The following is a 15,497-nucleotide window of genomic DNA, read 5'->3' as shown; positions in this document are numbered from 1 at the left end:
TTCAGCTTACATGCATTTATGTTATTTATGCGCCAAAGTTTCAGATGAAAAAGCAAGAAAAAAAAAACGAGATAATCAGATACTCCAATCGGGCCTTAAATATTTCCTCCTTTATAAAAAAAATAAATGGTAAAAATGCGGGTTTTTTTTTCAATTAAACCCATGTAACCCCTTAATAAAATTTATAACAAAATTTGAAATTCTAATATTTTTTCCAAAAAATTAATTATTGTAATTAGTTTCTTATAAAATCCATGACAAGTGCGTTGGATTCTCTAATTCTAGAATTATATTGTTTTTATTCTAAAAAAGAATAATTATTGAATAATTGATTACAAAGATTATTTAAAAAATTGTTGAATGGTTAAGACTAAATAAAATAAATAAACTAAATGGAGTGACAATAAAAAAATTGTAGAAATGATAAATAATGAAAAATTTTATAATAAAAAGGGGATTATTTAGTTTGTAATAGAAACAATTGGTCTGGGGAAGATGAATGGTGAAATTGAACTTGAATTTGAGTCCTGAAGGGTACGATGAAATATTAGATTGGATTCGATTATTATGAAACTTGGAAAAGGAGCTTTCACGCGTTAATGGTTTACTGACCTTTCACCATTCGAGTTCAAAAGAAATCTGGCACAGCATCGTTAATTTCACGTAGCAACCCGAAAATTGCCCAATTGTATGTTACACCGTTGGTGAGAGCTGGAGTCACAGTAACGACTGGTTTTACCTCATTGCTCCTGTTGATTCAATGTCTGAATTAAGGAGTTATCTCCCGACTGGAATGCCAGTTCGTTAAAATCATTCACCTTTTACTTCGATTGACACTAAAAAATGTTCACTCCTTTTTTTTCGCGAAAAAAAAAAAATTTCACTTAATTAAAAAATAATTTTAAAAAAATCGCTAATTGAAAAAATCGCTAATTGAAAAAATTGCTAATTAGTTTTTTTAACGAATAGATTTGTGATTGATGAGAAAGGAATTGTAATCTTATTTTTTCTCAAAATTTTTATTAATCGCACGATTTTTTTTTTTTTTTGGTTTTAAGAGAATTTTTTTTTTTTGGTTTTAAGAGAATTTTGTTTTTGAAAATTCAATCAATCAAATGATTGATTTTAATTGATCGTTTAAAGACGATTAAAAAATCAGGTTTTTTTGGGATTTTTGATAAAATGAGAATCTGGTTTATTAAATTTTGTGGAAATAAAAAAATTTTGATTGTGTATTGAGAAATTGCAGGTGAAAAATTTTGAGAAAATTTTGGATTTTCAGGAAAATCTTCTGTTTTTATTCGGTAATTTTTCCCTCCGCGAAATGCAACTGCCCCCTAAATTAAATATAGCCTGACATTTTTGGCTCAATTAAAACAGGTGAAAGACCTGTGACATAATACTTGGAAATGGTATTGTGTCGAAATTCCAAAAATATTACCTCTAAAAACGGCATTGAGGCAGGTGAACTGCAGTCTACAGCAACATTAAACACGAAATTATTTTAAAAATATGCGAACGTCCAAGAGAAAATTACAAAATTACAAATTCCTCCCACAATTTTTAATCCGATATTCTCCTATTTATAATTAAAAAAGCATTAATTCATATAATTCCCTCAAAAATCCTCACATTTTTGTTAAAAATTTTGAGAAATCAAAAAAAAAAAATCCAAATCTCACACATTTTTATAGTTTAAATAATTGCATCCAATTTCAATTGAAATCAATTTAAAAAATGAAAATTCCGAAATTGAATTTTTAAAAAATTGATGAGAATAATCAAACAATTAACTCATACCAAAAAAATCATTATACGCATTATACTCCGTAATTATAAGTAGGAAATGATTAATTAATAACATTTAAATAATGAAAAATATAAAATTCAACGTGAGGATAAAAATACAGAAACTGATTTTTGCGGATTGAATTTTATTTGAAAAGGAAGTGATAGAATGAATTTTCAAGTTCCAACTGAATGCCCTTGATGTTAATGAATTAATAAACAATTTTAATCCGATGGTGGGGGAAATAACCGGTGAATAAATGATTAAAGAGAGGATTTCTCGGTGTGCAGTAGTTTGGAATGACCAATAATAGATATTACTAGACGCATTACAAGACAATAGATAGAGATAAAGATCAGAGGCGTCGGGAGGGAATAAACGTGCAATGTTTCTCTTTCTTCCCCGCCATCATCATCATCGAGGCGAGCAATATATAAGAGAATCCGGCATTCTTGACGCGACAGTTGACGTTCGGACTGCCAAATTGTTGTGATCTATATCAACCAGGGAGATCGATCATTGACATCTGATAGATTGGGAAAAATCAGTGATCTTCCTCCGAAGGTCTCAAATAGTAATCATGGATTTACGACTAATCTCGGTTTTATGGTTCAATGGTTTTATTGTTAATGCTGTTGTAAGTGTCAGACCGGAAGAGACTCTCCTGAGGGTGCTCACGGAGCCTTTGGGATTTCCCGGTGATAAAACATCCCCGGAGTGCTCCAGGGATGGCGGATTGTACGCAGGTGCATTGCGCAATTACACACCTTGGGCGCTACAGAGTAAGTGAGAGATTAAATTTCGATAAATTGTGGCCTAGAAATCATAGATCGATAGTCTCAATGAGTTACCGAGAAAAATCCCTATCAACTGAAATTTTCTATAGAAAAACGTCTCCAGAATTTTTTTACTGAAAAAAGTTCCCAGAGATCGAAGTCTATAAATTTTTCTACAGAATAAATTCATATGAAAATTTTCGTAAAAAATCCTATCGATTTTTTTTTATAGAAAAAATATCTATAGAAAGTATATATTGGTCTATAGAAAAATGCCTATCAGTGAAAAAATGGGGATGGAGGCTATAGCGGGTGATAATCTATAAAATGAAAGGAAATTTCTATGAATTTTCGCCTGGAGTTCCTAGATTAAAAATGCAATGGCTATAATAAATATTTTTGTATCGAGAAATGTCTAGTCTCTATAGACGGATGTCTATCAAAGAGAAAATAAAATGTATGGAATTCTATAGGACTTTATAAAGCAGTAATTGGAATTACGAAGAACGATGAATCGATATAGAGTATTTTCTATAGATAAATGTCGAGTTGAACTCGTGTGTGGGTGTTATATATTATATTCGATATATATTATGTACGAGGACAGAACTTGAGGCATAATGTAGTATTTTTATGGAATTTCAAATCAGTAGTCTTCACTGAGGAATTTTATTGGAGTTCTGGTGGCAGTCTATAGGAGTTCTGTTGACAGTCTATAGGAGTTCTATTGAAGTTCTAAGGGAATTCTATGTAAACATCATATTTGATTTTTTCGATCACCTGGAAAGTGGGAGAAAGGCTCGCGTGAAAATCTATAGACCTCTGAGATATTCTACTGGAGTTCTGAACACCTATAGGAGTTCTGACGGAGTTCTCGTAGGAATTCCCATTGCAAATTCCGATTAGTTTCTTCGCTGGTGTTACAGGAGATTATGCACCTCCATCGTGATATTTTGGATAGAGATATTGAAGAGGAACTAAGTCGATAGATTTTTACTATTCTATAAGAGTTCTCTTTGAAAAACGACAAAAAATAACGGTGAGATCCAAAAATATTTCAATCAAAAAATTTCCGATGAAGAAAATATCGAAATGAGTCATATAAAAAAATAATATATTCTATAGCTCTCATTGGGATTTATATCCACGGAGTTCTCAGTAAATTTCAATTGGAGTTCTACTCCCGCTTATTGAAGTTATATTTTCTTCCGATTTCTTTTTTCATCGTTTCTATAGAAAATAAAATTTTCTATATTTTTCTATATTTTTTTCTATTTTTTTATTTTTTATTTCTATTAAAAAAAATTTGTTTTTAGAAAATAAAAGAACATAAAATTTGTGTCAATACGAAAATGGATATTTGGGGGCAGGAAGTCAATAGACTTTTTATTTTTCTTTAGAACTTCTTCGCCGTGAATTTCCGGAGTTTTTTTAATAGATTCTCAACAGAAATTCAATAGAATCTCTTGGACAAGCGTGAGGGTTTTCTATTAAATATTTTTTGAATCTCCCTGAAGACGGATTTAGGGGAACATCTCAAGGAACTTCATGAACTCCAAACAGATTTGACTATTGATTTTCAACAGCGATAATGATGTATCGATAGCGAGAATCGAGGAACTTATTAGGTCTGATAAGGAGCACTAGAGACAATTAGATATTTTAAACCCCTGCATGATCTCCCGCTGGAATAAATTCTTGGGAATTATTATTTTGGTAAATATCTAGGTCAATTTTGAAGAGTCAAAATAAAACCAATCATATCATTTTGTCCCACAATTTTTTATCATCTAAATCGGTCATCAATCTCGCTTTATCTCAAACTGCGCAGGGAGTTGTTAAAAGTATTGAACCGTTTTTTTCACTTAATTATATTAACATTTGCAACAATCATTAAAATGCATAAAAGAATATTCTCGTGAATTGAGAGGAAGTTCTTCTCTCAGAGTGCGACAGCTCCAAGTGGAAAATTCATTACACAATAAAAATTTCTATCTAAATTTCCCTCAAGATTTCCTTCTATCTCTAATGACACACTATCGATAAATCGATAACAGAACAGCGTGAGTACCAAAAAAAATTATAACAAAAAATTAAAAAATACAAATGAAATCTGGAACAGAACTGCAAAAACATAATTATTGTTGAATTAATTTCCTCGGTACTTACACCCTTCTGCTACAAAGCTATCGCTACGATGTGTCAACAGATTATATAATAAATGATCTATTATTAAATTTCCGTAAAATTCCCCTACTCTTCATGTAATTAATATAATTACTCTAATGAATTAATTAATATAATTAAGAGACAATTATTTCCTCTTGAAATGATAAAAAATTGTCAGTTTTATCTTTCCAATGATCCGCCCAACAATTAATCCTTAAATTGCAATTATCTTCAACATTATAATTATTAATTAATTTTTTCCCAATGAAAAGTCATCGAAAAAGGTTTTAACAATTTATAATAATAACAAATATATATCATATACTCCATAAATAATAGAATATATAATATAATATAATATAATTAATATATACTATAATATTTATATTTATAATATAAAAATGATGTCAGTGTCACGTACACATTAATTTTTCAAAAGCAAAATATATTTTTAATAGAAACAAATATTTCGCGGTATTTTATTGAGAGCGGTTGAATTACCGATATAATTGCCGCTTTATATCTCGATTCGTATTATTTGCCTGTGGATGCAATTAATGTGGAAAAGGAAAAAAAAAATATGACGACGTAACAATATTGCGTCGACAAGTTGACTTTAAGTAGGTCGGATTAAAATGACTGACCTTGCACAGGGGTTGACTCTGAGATTCCTATCAATATAATGAACTCAAGTGCATCGTTAATCCACATGTATTATAATTACAAACTTAATTGATTGAACAGTAATTGTTTCCACGGTTTGAGTACCTTTCATCGCAATTATTCGAGCCTGGAGTGCTTGCGACACTCATAATTCATCAATATTGATATTGGAATATTGTGGACAACTGGTGAAGGGCATTATTTATGATGATGGGGCATGCGGGTATTATAGCGTCATTATCGCGGAAATTTATCGGTGCGCTCATTGTGAAAGATGACCTCACGGTAATTCCAGGAAAGAAAAAAAAATTCTGGGCTCTCCTGGTGCTATTCGTTGAGTGATTCGCGGTTTTTATTCTGGTTTTTTTTTTGCTTCCGAGTGGACGTAATTGTAATTGTTGTGTTTTAAGTGAGCAATTTTCCATTTTTGGATGACTAAATTTGGAATGGGTTTTACATTTTTTTTTATCGTATTAATCTTTCCATAAAAAATTTCCTATTCCTGTGGGTCAGGAGGACTAATTTTTCATTTTTTTTTCGAAATTTCTTTGGAAATTGGAAAGGTTTTTCCAAATAAAACCTTTTTCAAAAAATGTCCGTGCATATGCTATGTATATATGTGAATAAAAAATTTTCCGACCATCACTCAAAAAATAATTGTTCAATTTCATTCAATGTGTCACTCATTTCTTGAAAACCCACTGCCGCGTTAACGTCAATCTAATGTTGACCCAACCCTGGTACAATGTTGGGGTAAGGTTGCCCCAATGTTGGCGCAAGCTTGTTTCAGTGTTGACGCAAGGTTGGTTAAAAAAAAAGCAATGAGATTAATTCACAACTTCATCCGAGTATCTCAAATAATTTTCATTTCAATATAAAAAAAAATAATCTAATCTACATATTTATCTTGACATTATATGAAATTATAAATATTTCATTATTAAATTTTTCGTATTTTGCAGTATCACGTAAATAGAGGCCATTGACCGCGCCAGCAGGTGAATTAATCGAGACAATTATCGGGCTGTTGTATTTTCGTCATGTCGAGGATAATTTGACTGATATCAAGAGATTAGAATGAATTGTGATAATCACTTTAAAGTGGAGTGATGTAATGTCTTGGGACTGTAGAATTGTAGGAAATGCATTGGATTATTTATATTTTTCAGCGATTTCTATACGATTTTTATATTTTTTCGAACTACATCATTAATCTTCTAAGATTTTTTATTTTTCGTTGAGGAAAATTCTGGAAGAAATGCACTAGATTTTATAGGATTCGCGATTAAAAAATTATTATTAAATTGGATTGTTTTTTTATATAGAAATGTTTTATATGGAATATTAGTTTTTTTTTTGCAATTACACGATTGGCATGTCTTCTATAGAATTTTTATATTCTTTCTGTCAATTTTTAACAATTATGCAGAATAACAACATTTTTTGTTAATAAATTCCTTGGAAGACTAGATTATTCTATAAAATATTTCTGTACGAATAATATTTTCAATAGAAATCACTCGTTTCGAATTCGCAGCGATTTTCTACGCGATTTGCGTAACGAAAAAGAAAGTTCTCCAAAAATTCCATGAGAACTCGATTGGAGTTCCTGAAGAACTCCAACTGTCATCAGGTCTGTTTACCCCTAAATAAGAATGAGTCCCAATAAATATCGAATCACGCAATCTTCAAAACTGAAATCACATAAAGAAAAACGAAATTTATTTCCCAGAACTCCAATAGAACTGCAAGTGAATTCCCAGAGAACTCCAAATGAAATTCAATAGAAAATTCAACTAGAAGTGAAAAATAAACAAAAATCCAATAGAATTTCCCAACGAATTCCCGGAGTTCCCTAAAATCCCAATTGAACCCCTAAAAAATCTTCGATAATTGAAAATAAAAATGTCTGACACCTGCTTTCCAGTGTACGATGCGTCAGCGAAGATCCCGTCTGGCGTAATAACCGGTAATTACAAACAGCTCGGTAATTACGACGAGTGCCTGCGGGTAAAGAGTGATTACGGATTTGTGGGTAAAGCGTGCAGCGCAAAAGTTCACTTCACAATATCAGAGACAGCCGGAAGAGTAAATAAAACCCGAGACCTCAGTGACTTGTTGGAGAGTCTAGCCTTGGCATCTGTGAGCACTCCCCGGTGGATAATTAATGCATTACCAGACAACTCATTAAATAATCCGAATACACTGACATCGATGATTATTTCAGGACGTAAAAAACTGGAAATCAGGAGCTACTGTTCCCTACGAATGGTTGTGGTGTGTTCCATCGTCCTGCGACAATCAAGACGTTGAGAGGGCGTTGGAGATGTCACTGGAGCCATTGCTGTCAGGGAGTCGAATTAATTTGACAGTCACCGTTGAGCCCTGTCACACTATTGACATCGATCGTCCTGTGCTCGTTATTGCCGATTTGATTTACATGTACTCAATAAAATATGTCGTGGTACAGGCATCAAGTTCTCTGAGGTTAATGATGGACTCAAATATTGATATTTATCTTTGTGTAGATCAATTCTGGTCCTGTTTGCTATAATCGTCATTGTCAGCACAACTTATGATCTGGTTAAGACAACAGATGCAGAGAAAACGGATCATAATGGTAATGAATAATTCATTAATTATGGATTATCAGTTTTTCTAAATGTCATGGTTATCGAGGGATCTGTTATTATTATTTCAGACACTAAACGGTTGCTATTGACTTCTTTTTCGCTCTATACTAATGGAAAGAGTCTGTTGAATACGAGGAATAATGGAGATAATGTCGCCTGTTTGGATGGATTGAGATATCTCAGTATTTGTTGGATTATTTATGGTCATGGGTACTATCTGCAGGCTGTTGGTGTGCAGTTGGATGTCAGCAGTATTCCGACTGTGGGTTTACTCATTTTTTTTCTTGATCTACCGATTTTTCTGGTGGAACATTGGAAATCTATTGGAGTTCTCCTGAAGATTTTAATTCTATAGGTGTTCTCTTCTAGTTATTTTGAAGTTTTATTGTTTTTTGTGGGATTTAAATGGGGGAATATCAAATTTCATTCTGTAATTTTGTTAAGAGATACTCCAAGAAGTTTCTCAGAACTCCTATAGAGTTGTTAGAGAACTCCATTCATTGCAGTTTTCCATAGGAATTCCGAGATTCTTTATTAAATTCCTTCAAATCTATCATATGAGGAATAATATGCTCTCACCAAATTCCAGATGCACGAGATTTGGACGAATCTTCTCGTCCTCAACGGAAATATCGTAACAGATACGTTTTTCCTTCTCGGTGGAATCCTCCTGACGTACTCCGAGCTCGGACGAAAGGAAAAACAGCCCCACACCTACAATTTGAATGTCGGACTACTCTATTTCCATCGATATCTCAGATTAACACCGGCTTATGCAGTGGTAATCGGTTTCTATGCCACATTATTTTATAAAATGGGCAGTGGTCCCCAGTGGAACACCTGGGTGGGGAGTAATCGGCAGTTCTGCGTCGACAACTGGTGGACAAATTTGTTGTACATCAATAATTACATCGATGTTGGCAACATGTGCATGTCTCAGTCGTGGTATCTCTCAGTGGACATGCAGCTTGTCTGGATATCTCCGATATTTCTGTATCCACTTGTCGTCCTGGGGATTAAACACATTGCGTCTGTCATTGTGCTGTCAGTGGGACTCTTCATCTCCATTGTTGCTCCACTCTTGATCACTTACTTCGATCGACTCACCGGGACGATGCTGTATTATAAAGAGTGAGACTCAATTTATTTTATGATTGTATTGTCAGAGGAATTACAATTCAGAAAATATCGAGATTATTTGGTGGGATAATGTAACATGTGTAGAGTCGACGTGTGGTTTTATGATGAGAGATAAATAATTTGTTGCAGCGATATCTGTTTGATTTATCACTGAGTAACTATCAATGGCGGGGGACAAATTAATAATATAGTTAATAATAGTGAAAGTCGGAGGTGAGATTGTACAGGGGTATTTTAGCTGAGGGAATGGCTCTTCTGATAATTCAACAAGAATATCACCGGAAATTAAAATGTCACCTCAAACTTCTGCTTCGGCGATAATTTTTCACTTTTCAGTCAAACATATTATTATTTATCATGATAATTCAATCTTGACATTTTACTCGAAACAATATGAATTCACGCGCCATTTTTCTATTTTCAAGTGGAAACTATGAATTTTTTGACAGCTGAATATTTTTCTCGGGGAATAATGATCTCGAGACAGGAAAATTCTCGGCAGACTATATTCTTCATCAATCCATCTTCATAAAAATCAATCAATCAATCAATCTTCTTATATTTACTAAAAATTCTTGTTAGGCAGACCGAAGTAGCCAACGTCTACTTGCAGATATATACACGAGTGTACGCAAGAGCTGGGCCTTACATCGTGGGACTTATTCTCGGTTATGTCCTTCATAAATTTCGAAACAACGCCCCGAAGATATCTCACGTGAGTATAAAACCCATACAACAACAATTTACAATTTACACAATAAATACATACCGATTTTTATTATTAATTTATAACTCCTCATCTCATCTTATCTCATCGAAGAGATAAATTCCACCAATAATCTATAAGCATTTAAAAATGAGAGTCTATTACTTAAATAAATTTAATAATTTATCCTTGGGGCCCGATTTACATCTACTATCTGCATACCCAAACGCACCTGAGATTCTTAATTGTTTATATGTCATCACTCGATCAATAAATATTCAACAATAACGCAATTAATCAGGAGCCAGGGTATTGTAGAATTGGAGTAATTTGTATTGTTTTCAGAGGTACATTGTCTTGGGCTGGGTCCTTGCTATAACAGTGGGTCTTGCTGTAATTTTCGGCCCCCGAGGGATGTATTTCGACGATTATAAATACAACGGAGTCGAAGCTGCTATTTACGCGGGATTCCACAGGACTGGATTTGCGGTTGCTGTTGGATGGATTGTATTTACTACAGTCCTAGGATATGCAGGTGATTAATCTTTCATTGATTTAATCTTAAGAATTTTCCGCTGATTTTTTTAAAATTCAATTTCATTTTCATGCGACGAAAACATTTTTTTCGATTCGATTTAGAAATTTTTATATAATTGCACGCGATTAGTTGGAAGCTCACCGCGAATTTATTAGCGAAAATTGAGTAATCTTGTTTGAATTAATAATTCCGAGAAAATCCATGATTTTTTGAATGATCTTGCAGGTCCAATTGGGGTCTTGCTCTCCTGGTCTGGATGGATGCCTTTTGGAAAATTGACGTACTCTGCGTATTTAACTCATTACATCGTCCTCCTCTACAACAACGGAAGCGCCAGAACCTCCGGAAGTCTGAGCACTTTTGGAACGGTAAAACAATTCCATTCACTAAATTATAAATTAAATTCTCTTTCACTCAATAACCACAAAACAAATCACCGCATTATCAATTAATGTATTTCCTTTTCCTACTTTTGTTTTTGTTTTTTCGTCTTTTTCTAAATCTTTTCTATCTGTTCTATGTGAAATCTGTAATATTTCGGGATCACCTCCCCTTATTACGATCAGGTGTTATTACGGCGTAATAATTAATAATTACGGTACATTTTATTACGGAAACATATTACAGGGAAAATTCATTACAGCATTTTTTTATCATATAACTAATTAATTATAACGTTTGCAATATTTGTATTTGTATCACATTTAAATGTAAACCCTGGGATTTTATTCAAGACGGTGTAATGTAATTAGGGAATTCGTTCTAATTATTAATTTTTTTATTATTTTCGTGTTCTTCAGGTGCATGTGTTCCTCGGTAATTTGGGACTTACGATGCTCCTCTCTGTGATTCTGTTCCTCTGCTTCGAGTTGCCGTTCACTCGAATGGTTCGACTCTTCACTCGCTCCAGGGAACGTCGAACATTCAGCAAAGGATCGTTCAACCCAACGATCGATGGATTCAAATCGACCAGCGAAATTTATCGCTCAAGCGATGACGTCGTGTCGACAGTCTTCGAGGGTTACGATAATATTTTCGTTCCTTACGTGAGAGATCCGGTAGTTAGAATTCCAAATTCGATTGATTCCTGTGATTATTTGCAGTCGTCACCGACAGAAGTGCCAAAACGCGACAGGAATTCGCGTCGTTGTGATTTTTATTGAGTCAAAGCTTTTACTGTTGGAGGATGCTTATTCTTTTGACCTGCGGTTTTGGGAGAATGTCCCGGAGACAGACGGACGGGGAAAAATACGGGATGAACAATGAATTGCGAATTGATGAATGCAGCGTACGCGGAGAGAAAAATTTAGTAAAAATTGTTGAGAAAAAGAAAGTAAAAATAACCAGTAGAACTAGTCCGTGAAAGAAGTGAAGTTCAATTAAAAAACGAGAGGTGGAATATCCTTATATAAAAAATACATGGATATCTCGAATTGACATTGAATATCGATAATCGTTCAACTGCGATAATCGAAAGCGACATCTCTACCATACATCGCATCGTCACCTCATCACACTATACTATACACACATTTAATGAGGTCAACGTCCCGGCCGCTTGCGGCCGGGGCGGCGCTATAGAAGATGAAAAGGACAAGGGGAATCGATCTCGAAATTTATCGATTTTTATCGAAATATATCGAAATATATCGAAATATATCGAAATATCTCGAATGACCGTAAGACATGCTACCACCTGCGAGGCACGCGTAGAAGATCTCGTTGGAATAGAAATTATTCGAATTGTCACGTGAACTCTACGATCTCTTTCGTAAAAAATACCCACTAGTCTGATGACTCACCGCTGTGTTTACGCCAAGTAGTTCCGTCATTATTTCCCCAACGATTGAAAACTTTTACGGAACAGAACGTACAAGCAACACACGAGCCTCATAAAAATTGAACTTCATGAATTTTTTATTTTTCAGGCAAAACAAATCGAGAATCATCTGTAAGATTTTACTCGTTCGGGTAAAATTACGTGACAATTTCGGACTGTTTTCATTGATCAACTTGCGAAAATTCTCAATGTCGCAAATTTTCTTCCATTCTTAAAAATACTGGTAAAAGATTCCATCTCTCGGATTACGTCAACTGTTCCGTTATTTTTACTGAAAATTTCTCCAGATGCATTGGGAATGATAATTAATAGCAGAAGGGCAGTAATTAGAATGCAATTTTTTTTCTGCGATTATCAGGAAAAACATGTGTCAAATTGCAGTGTCAAAGGAACAGCAATCACTCCGCGTTATTTTAGTTACCAGTCAGAATATACAACCTATCTACCTATTGCCTCTTAAATTTTTTCTCGCGCCGGTGAAATTTTTGGATTTCAATCCAAATCAAATTTCAAATCCCACAATAACGTCAGTGATAACAGAAATTCGTACTAAACAATTTAGAATTGATTAAATTAAGGAATGATACAACAAAAATTCTTATAAAATTGTGACTTAATTATCTAGAATTCAAATTAACTTGGGGATTTGAAACACAAGGAGCACAAACAGATGAAAAAATGTCGTCTCTTTATCGATGAGAATAATCTACAATTTTAACGACGATATTTATATTTTTTTATAAACAATTAATTAAAACAATTAACTATCCGATAATTCCCATGGAGTCTGTCAATTTTCCCCACTAATTTGACAGATATCGTTAAATAAATAAATTGTGTTGATTTAAAGAGGCGAATTGCAAAGTGACTCGATTTGGTAATCTAATTATTCCCTCTAATTATTACGATCAGGTGTTGTTACATTACATTTTATTACAGATACTTATGACAGGGACAATCAATTACAGCATTACTTATCACATAACTAATTAACTACAACATTTGCAGTATTTGTATTTCCATCAAATTTAAATGTGAACCCTGCGATTTTGTTTATTTGCGTGCGTTTCAAATTTTCAATTTTATCATCTCTCCTTTATTTGTTATCGTATGGAATTTTTAATTGAGTTGCTATTGTAATTCTTTCTGTTGTAATCACGTCCCGATGAATTGTGCTATGATAGAATGAAGTGTGATGAATTCTCGATGTAATCAGACGGGCCATAATTATCCCTCAAGACGGTGTAATTAATTATGCCATAATATGTAAAGGTTTAATTAATTAATTAATCAATAAAACTAAATTAATTAATAAAAATGGATCAATTAATAATTAATTAATTAATTAATTAAATTAATCCATAGTAACTCGAGAAAATTACGAAAGTTGGGACTGAATGATTCGGTTTTTTGGAAGGAAGAAGTGAAAACGCGTGGAAATTAAATTGAATTTGATATTTTTAATGTACTCTCAGGCCAACGGGTGCGACAAGTGTCACATCTTCTGCCCACACGACTGCACGTGACCCTAATATTCCCCAGTGTCCCTAAAGACTTTTTTTTTCTCGTGGGAAGCAGTACATTAAGCTGTTCTTTCCACTCCGAAGTGATATCGATAATTACGGAATTATTACGGCAATATTCCAAAGGAAATGAATTTACGATAACGATGGGGGCACGCACCCCCGGATGGGATGGATGTCATAATTTATGAATGAAGGGTTCGTGGTTACGTATACCACAAAGTGCTGTGGAAATTTGCCTGATGGAAATCTGAATTTTCCGTTGACATTCGGCGACGGCCTGGGCAACAGACACTGGGACACCCTGGGGTGCTCTCTCCCGTTGTGCTAAACACCCGGATGGATTTCTCCTATTGTTCGATTACCATCGACATCTGTATAGCTTCTGACGTAATGCACTTACACCAAGTATTTCCGGTTTTATGGGAATTAAGTCTCAATTGTGTTCAGACGAAAATTAAGTCTACTGAGGTCACCTGGATGGATTTTTCTGTCTCAAGATTAATTTATTCAGAAATATTGTAAGAAATTGAGAGTTTGCATGGAAATTTGGAAAATTACATGGAACGGATTTTTATAGGTTTTTTGACAGTGGGTTATCTGAATTATTAGTTATTTGAGGTTGAATTGAATTGAAATTAAAAATGGGAATTGAAGTTTGGAGTTGACTGGTGATTGATTTTCTAATGAAGACTTGGATTTTTAAGCTTTTGACGGTTTTTCGTTGTCATGTGGACCTGGAAATTGGGAATTATCAGATTATTCAGGAAATTAACTGATCCGTCGATTAAGTATTCTACAGAAAATTCATGTCACTTTGTTATTGTTGAAATTTTAATGTTTTTGATTGGAATTTCAAGTGTAATTTTCCAACAATGTACTTCATTCAGTTCTACACCCCAAAATTTTCTCGTCCCAAGATTATTATTCCCCAGGAAAAATATTCAGCTGTGAAAAATTGATAGTTTCCACTTGAAAATAGAAAAATGGCGTGTGAATACATATTGTATCGAGTAAAACGCCAAGATTGAAATATCATGATAAATAATAATATGTTTGACTGAAAATTGAAAAATTATCGCCGAAGCAGAAGTTTGAGGTGACATTTTAATTTCCGGTGATATTCTTGTTGAATTATCAGAAGAGCCATTCCCTCAGCTAAAATACCCCTGTACAATCTCACCTCCGACTTTCACTATTATTAACTATATTATTAATTTGTCCCCCGTCATTGATAGTTACTCAGTGATAAATCAAACAGATAACGCTGCAACAAATTATTTATCTCTGATCATAAAACCACACGTCGACTCTACACACTTATATTATCCCACCAAATAATCTCGATATTTCCAAACCTCTTTTTTTCGCAATATTCCTTTCCGATGAAACCAGAAAATGAAAACCACATTATTTCCCAGATAGAAATACCATTTAATCGCAAAACCCTAGAAGACCCTATCACCCGCATCTGTTTTCATTTCACAAGAAAGAGATCCAGATGCCTCCGTCAATTATCAATTCTCCTATCTATCGAAATGCCGTCACAAATTTTTTACAAGTATTTACGAGTTCCCAATGTCATGTTCTTTGGTATATAACATATAAGAGGGCCGTACCAAAAGATTATGGTGGAAATGTCCGACGATCAACTCGAGTGTTTGGTAGAACTTGTGTGTGAAAGCAGTTGAAAATACACACGAGAAAGCCTTGACTTTCG

General features: G+C 33.7%; 1 protein-coding gene and 1 long non-coding RNA gene across 2 annotated transcripts; one reads left to right on the top strand and one right to left on the bottom strand.

Annotated features, from left to right (window-relative positions):
• Positions 1-2,267: 2,267 nt before the first annotated feature.
• LOC105264001 (nose resistant to fluoxetine protein 6) lies at positions 2,268-13,543 on the top strand. Its single transcript, XM_011300549.1, has 10 exons — positions 2,268-2,571; positions 7,325-7,539; positions 7,625-7,839; positions 7,926-8,017; positions 8,099-8,292; positions 8,620-9,161; positions 9,753-9,885; positions 10,222-10,411; positions 10,640-10,782; positions 11,215-13,543. Exons 1-10 carry the CDS (start codon positions 2,370-2,372, stop codon positions 11,575-11,577), a joined length of 2,289 nt encoding a protein of 762 aa, XP_011298851.1. The 5' UTR covers positions 2,268-2,369; the 3' UTR covers positions 11,578-13,543.
• On the bottom strand, positions 6,807-7,584 carry LOC105264000 (uncharacterized). Its single transcript, XR_891952.1, has 3 exons — positions 7,504-7,584; positions 7,314-7,401; positions 6,807-7,091 (listed from the first exon to the last, which is right to left on the bottom strand). It is a non-coding gene; the product is annotated as an uncharacterized lncRNA (long non-coding RNA).
• Positions 13,544-15,497: the final 1,954 nt, after the last annotated feature.

This window comes from Fopius arisanus, unplaced genomic scaffold (assembly GCF_000806365.1).
Source record: "Fopius arisanus strain USDA-PBARC FA_bdor unplaced genomic scaffold, ASM80636v1 scaffold00018, whole genome shotgun sequence".
NCBI lineage: Eukaryota > Metazoa > Arthropoda > Insecta > Hymenoptera > Braconidae > Fopius > Fopius arisanus.
Note: the sequence above shows the minus strand (reverse complement) of the source record. Positions and strands in the feature narration are given on the sequence as shown.

What these genes read in the sequence shown, in the direction of transcription:
- LOC105264001 (XM_011300549.1), top strand. Translation starts at nt 2,370, where the DNA reads ATGGATTTACGACTAATCTCGGTTTTATGGTTCAATGGTTTTATTGTT. An exon ending in CACACCTTGGGCGCTACAGA is followed by an intron (nt 2,572 to 7,324) that starts GTAAGTGAGAGA and finishes CCTGCTTTCCAG; the next exon opens with TGTACGATGCGTCAGCGAAG. An exon ending in ACGATGCTGTATTATAAAGA is followed by an intron (nt 9,162 to 9,752) that starts GTGAGACTCAAT and finishes AATTCTTGTTAG; the next exon opens with GCAGACCGAAGTAGCCAACG.